The sequence below is a fragment of the Tarenaya hassleriana genome, unplaced genomic scaffold (genome assembly GCF_000463585.1).
Source record: "Tarenaya hassleriana unplaced genomic scaffold, ASM46358v1 Cleome23, whole genome shotgun sequence".
Taxonomy (NCBI): domain Eukaryota; kingdom Viridiplantae; phylum Streptophyta; class Magnoliopsida; order Brassicales; family Cleomaceae; genus Tarenaya; species Tarenaya hassleriana.
The window spans coordinates 2007140-2013460 of record NW_010965625.1 but is presented as its reverse complement, the minus strand read 5'-3'; the positions used below and the strand labels follow the sequence as shown (position 1 = coordinate 2013460).

Sequence of the window (6321 nt, the reverse complement as noted above, 5' to 3'; positions counted from 1 at the left end):
GTGAGAACGCAGAGGATTTGAACGCTTTTTATATGGTGTGGGAAGTAATTTTCCTTCAAACGAAAAACGCAAGGATCATCAAAGTCCTCATCCTTCAGACTTTATAATAAATAATGGATCCCAAAAAAAAATTACTCAAGCCACAAACATACTTACAAAATACAAAATACAAAATACGACCTATCGCAAAATGTATTATCATTGTAAATTTATATATATAGAGAGAATGATTCATATGGGTGTCATACATTTAGTGTCACATCCCATTGTGCACATGATGATGTTCATGTCCATTTGATAGTGCAGAGAAGGCAGAAGCAGTGTTGTTCACCATTCCTTTCTATATCTCTCACAATCTTTGGCTCAAACCCAACCACGTTACCAATTCGGTTAATAAGCCACGCTAAAATCGAAAAAATCAAACCCGAACGCATGGGAATCCATGAACTCGGCGAAAATAAACTCCGACTCGAATCTATCTAAGCATCAAACCTTGTTCTTGGTCTCGAGGCTGCAGGTTTTGAGCAAAGAATGGTAATACTCTGCCTCGTTACCGGTACATTTGACACACCCTCTGTGCGTATAAAACCGACATTGTTTATGATGTTTTTCGAGAAGTTGATGATGGATCAGCGGCGGAGGCGAAACATTCGGAACATACTTACTTACGTTTTGATCTGTTGTAATCTGAAACAGGAAGTTGTCACTTGGTTTTGTTGAAAAAGCCGTTTCCAATGGTTTCTTGACTGTCGGAATTGTTTTGGATTCTCACAACATTCGCCTTTTTGTGTCTTGAGATTTCTGTAATTTACAAAATTTACCATCAGAAGAGGAAAAATGGTTGGATGATGGAATGTATCGATGGAGGCGAAGACATTTGAGTGAATTCGTTTTACTCTTTAGCTGAAGGAATTCACTTCATACTTGGTGTCCATTAATTTACTCTGATGCAGGTGCTATTGTCGAGGCGACGCAGGAGCAGGACGCTACCAGTGCGGCGAAACGAGTCACAATGATAACTTAGACACGCTTTAGGCAACTGAAATGATGAGTGCCCATCCGATCCGCGAGTCGGGCATCCCAAATTTGGGATACTCGTCCATTGACGGGGTTGAGTGCGGGCCCAGCGCTGGTGAGAATCCGATTTTGCCCTTCGATTCCGGACTTTTGGCCAGTGAGTGCACGGGCCCAAGTGAGAGGGGGTGATTGAGGTACCGAGAAGGTTGTGAGATAGGAGATGGAAAGGTTGATGGAGATTAGGGCAAGCATGGGCTGAGGGGTATTTAGAGTTTAAAAAAAACACAAAGTCCTCGCCTCGGGTGCAGTAGACAATGTAAAACGATCCCCAACCCGCGAGACGGCTCGCGGCCGACCCGTTTCTATGCAGTCCGAGACTAAGAATTCATAGCCAGTTAAAACAAGGGCCAGACGAGTCAGCCTGTCACAAGCTCGAGCTGGTTTTTCTTCAGATAAAAAACTTTTCAGGGTTTCTTAAATCTTATTCAGTCGGACGAGGCGAAAGAGCCAGAGATTTAGGATTCCAATTTGCCCTCTTTGGTCAGGTACCCAAGTCATAATGCACCACACGGTACCCAGATTTCAGGTATCCAACCTTACGAGACCGAGACGGGGTAGTGTCATCAAGAAAACCAAAGGAAAGAGGCCGAGGTCAGGTACTCAACCCTTGTATATATAACGCATCCACGATCCATTTCCATGGCTATGGATCCCTGAGGGTAACACCGAACCATTTCCATGGCCATGGATATATAGCTACACTCGCCGGTTTGGAGTTCACACAATTGGCCCGACAACGAGAGCATAAAACCGTGATTCTGATCTAGAAGATTCAATCCAAGCAATGTCAGAACGAGTAATCTAACAAGGAGAGGACCCTAAACACTGGTGTGGTTAGTGCTGGATTCACAATACAAGCTGCAGAATACTGTTGGTATTGAATTCATAGGAAAATGATACCAAATTGCCGATGTTGAAATCGAAGCATCTCAAAACCAGAATCACCCAAATGCACAACATGTTGATTCGATCTCAAATCCGCAGAGACGCTAACGGATTCTGATCGGAGCATGAAGGGTTCGTCTTATTCAAGAGTAAGAGAGTCTAAGAATCATTGCAATTTGAACTTCTTACAGGCTAGAAGGCGACGGAACAACATAGTCAACAACCATCACGCCGTCGAGAAGATCACGAGCCTTCTCCTTCTGCAAGTTCACCAGATCTTGCTGAGCTTCAAGAGCCTCCAATCTGCCCAAATCCCCAAAATAAGCAATCGACGCAATCGAAAACCCCTTCGCTCTCGCCGGAGAGAAGTTTTCGCCCACAGTGATCTGATCAATCCCCGGAAGTTTCTCATCAAGCCCCTTGATCACGTCCAGAATCTCCGATTTCGCCTCATCGGAAACATTCTCCTTCAGCTTCAGGAACGTGACTTTGGCGGCGGATCCCGGAGGCGGAACTAGGGTTCCGGGGACACGATCCGCGACCCAATCGACGGCCATGATGTCATCGCAGTTGGGGAGGACCGATTCCTTGACAACGCGAAGGTGATCGGGATGTGCAGTGTACACGCCGAGATCGTCCTTGGACTTGTACCGGCTATGGAGGACGTGGGTGAAGGCGGATCTGGGGCGGTGGATGGGACCAGCGGCGAGATGTACCACTGAATCGAGAGAAACGAGAGCGTTGAGGCCATTGAGCATGGCGGTGACGTTGCCGGAGTCAGCGTCGTCCTTGACCTTGAAGAGGACGATGTGTTCGATGATCTCAGGGGTTGAAGAAGAGGACATGGCGGCGACGGCCGAGACGGAGCGCTGGCAGGGGAGGCGGAGAAGGGATGGAGAGTGTTTGGCTGCCGAGAAAGTGAGGGAAAATGGGGAGGAAAATAGGGGACGAGCTCTCGCGCAGAGCATTGTTTATCGCCGTCGTGTGGAGCAGGTGAGATTTGTGTGTGTGATCAACTGTGTGATTCAGTCAAAACCCGTTTTAAACAAATCCATCCGCCAATGTGTCGTCCTTCATTTTTTTTTTTATATTTTTTAAAAATGACAATATTAATACATAAACTTTTACAAAACTTTTAAGATAATAAACCTTCATATAAATATCTAACTTTTCAAAAATAGAAAAATCTAGACTTTTAAAAAAATTAAATAAATCTAGAATCTATTAATAGAGTTGATTGTTTTTATTTCAAAAATACCTAAATTTTAGGTTTATTTAAATTTTTTTCAAAAGTCTAAACATTTATATAATTTTTTTAAATTTTGGATATTATCTGTAAGTTTTATAAAATTTTAGTAATTTATATGTGATTTTATCTATATTTTAAAGTAGGTGAAAAATAAATAAAGATTTGGATAAAAAAAAAAAAGGTAAATCAGTGTGTTTCCAACCATTCAAGGCCCAAAATATAACAGATAAAAGTTATTTTATATCTATAACTAAGAAAAATGGTTTTTAAATAATCAAAACATGAAAGCATAATTATTGGCGAAAATACAACAAAAATAACCTAAGTCAATGGATATATATATATATATATCATAAAATAAATGATATATGAAATTATTGACATTTCAACCAAAAAAACATATAAAAATGTGGTACGATTTTTTAAAAAAAAAATTACTAACATAAAACATATAAACCAGAATTTTTACTGACATAAAACACACAAAAATTTTCATTGAGAAATTATAATAACTGCATTAGTTTCAACTACACCTAACAATGACGCAATTAAAGTATAAATCAATTAGAACCTAATTCATTTATTCAAAGTATTTCCTCCATGACTGATCACTTCTTCACTTCAATTCCATTTCGATTTGACTATTTTCAAATAAATTGGAGTTTTTTTTAAATAAAGTCATATTATTTATTTGAAAAATTGAAGTTTTTCAGTTTAAGTCATATTTTAAAATGTGATCGCATTTTATTTTTTTATCAAAACTAAAATTTATTTTCATTGGTCTTTTATTGAATTGGATTTTTTTGAAATTCAATTTATCTAATTAATATAAATATTCGGTTTTTAATTCTATTCAATTTGGCTAAAATAATAATGTTATTCAACCGATTCATTCAATATATATATGTATATATATAAATCGAAATAATTAATATGGATTAGATTATAAGTTAATCTTAATGATATCAAAATTTTAAATTACCGATCAAATCTTTCATTGAATCATTACATGATAGTTTTTATGTTTCGATCAAATTTTAATACTCTAACCACCTTTGATATAATAATAAGAAAAACACATAATAACAATAATTGGTTTCTAATCAGAAAATTTAGGATAAAACCAAAAATTAATAGTCAATTCTTTAATGATTCATTTAAACATTTAACTCTTTATAAATCCAAAAACTTTCGATATTTTTAATAATATGGAAAAAAAATTTCTCATCTTTTAACATCTATTTAAAATCAATATCATCCAAAATTTTAAATAAAGCTAAAAAATAATTTAAAATATAAAAAAATATAATTTTTTATTAAATTATTTTAAATTTGGAACAGTAGGATTTATATATAATACAATTTTAAATACGTAAACGTATATTATTGATATACATCATGGTTAATTTTGGCTAATAGTACAAAAATTAATATAAATTTAAATTGTTTCATAGAAAATAACGGACAAAAATGTTAATCATCCCTAAGCTGGATAAACTAATATCTTAAAGAAGACCGTGCTAAAAATTTATTTAAAAGTCATTATAATTTATAAAACCCTTTTTTTAATTAATTAAATTCCCATTTAGTTTTAGAGAAAATAAATAATAAAATTGAGGCATGGTTTGTCTTGTGAGTGTGGGAACTGAGTCATGTGTCGTCAAGCTGTCTCCTCTAAGCCCAACCAATGGTGGAGATTACAGGTAATCATTGCAATTTGCAAATCATCCTAGGGTCGGTTTAATATTTAATCACCCGATTTTAAATACTAATTTTTTTTATCCATTATTATGTTATTACATCATTAATTAATGGATATAACTATAATTATTCATAAACAAAAAAAAATTATCTGCTTTGTTATTAATATTATCATTCATGTTCATGTCGTGCACGGACTCGTACTTTGAGATAGGCGAAGTAGCGAGGAACTTGGGAACGGATGATTTTTTATATCTCGTTTTGAAAATGACTAATATGCCCCTAGATTATTTGGTCGTTATTTTATTTAATTATGTATCTATTAGCGAATATAATTATAATCTCTAAGAACTACGCCATGAGGTGAAAGGAAAGATATGTATTGAAACGAATAAGATATTAAAGTTTTGATGAATTTTTTTTAGGAATTATATAATGTATAACATAAAAAAATAACCAAAAAAAAACATAGAAAAAATTATCAAAAAATTTCGTGCTGTTGATTGTTCCATGTAATATAAATCTTAGATTCGAACTTTGACTATTTTGGAGTTGGTTTCTTCAACAAATGTTACAGTCCATTCAAATTCGATACGATTAATTCCATTTTTGTAATTTAATAAGGAAAACTATAATTATATATAAGATGGATATTTTTTAGAAATTATATAATATATATTAATGTTAATCTTATATAAGACTTCAACTTTAAAATAAAAATTTCAATCATGAATGTAGTACAAATACAAAAAGAGTACAAATGTATTTTTGTAATCATGGGATTTGGAAATGTTGGTTTACATAAAGGAATTTAAAACTAGCGGAAAACTAAGCATTATTTCATAAATATTAATCAGAATTATTTATGTAGAAAAAATTTGAAGGAAAATAAATATGTCTTAAACAATCGGCCCATGTTTAAAGATTCACACATAGTAATAGCAATATCATATCATAATATAATGATAATTTATGTTTATACATATGTGACAGAGTGTCAACTTAATTACGTATAGCATTACAAAATTATTAGATAAAATTTAAATTACCGGTTTTAATATAAAAATAAAAATAATACCCAATGGACCACAGTTTTTTTCGACTGTATCAAATTTAGAAATAACATTTTAATATAGTTAAGATTTTTAAAAACTGTTTTATTAATTGGGTAATAACTAGGGGTGGCCAATTCGGGTTTCGGTTCGGGTTCGGTTCGGTTATATTCGGGTTCGGTTATTTCGGTTATAGAAAAACTATAACCATTCGGTTATTATATAAATTTCGGTTCAGTTCGGTTCGGTTATTTTTCGGTTCGGGTTCGGTTCGGTTTTGGTAAAAAGTTCAATTTTCCAAAGAAATTGTCGGTTATTCTCTCGGTTTTTTCGGTTATTTTTTATTCTGTTCGGTTC

At 34.3% G+C, this 6321-nt stretch overlaps 1 protein-coding gene across 1 annotated transcript; it reads right to left on the bottom strand.

Moving 5' to 3' along the window:
• Positions 1-1971: 1971 nt before the first annotated feature.
• LOC104815326 (stress-response A/B barrel domain-containing protein UP3) lies at positions 1972-2982 on the bottom strand. Its single transcript, XM_010543679.1, has one exon. It carries the CDS (start codon positions 2928-2930, stop codon positions 2148-2150), a length of 783 nt encoding a protein of 260 aa, XP_010541981.1. The 5' UTR covers positions 2931-2982; the 3' UTR covers positions 1972-2147.
• Between the last annotated feature and the right edge of the window lie 3339 nt (positions 2983-6321).

Bases quoted from the DNA above. Each gene is read 5' to 3' on its own strand.
- LOC104815326 (XM_010543679.1), bottom strand. From the start codon at position 2,930: ATGCTCTGCGCGAGAGCTCGTCCCCTATTTTCCTCCCCATTTTCCCTC.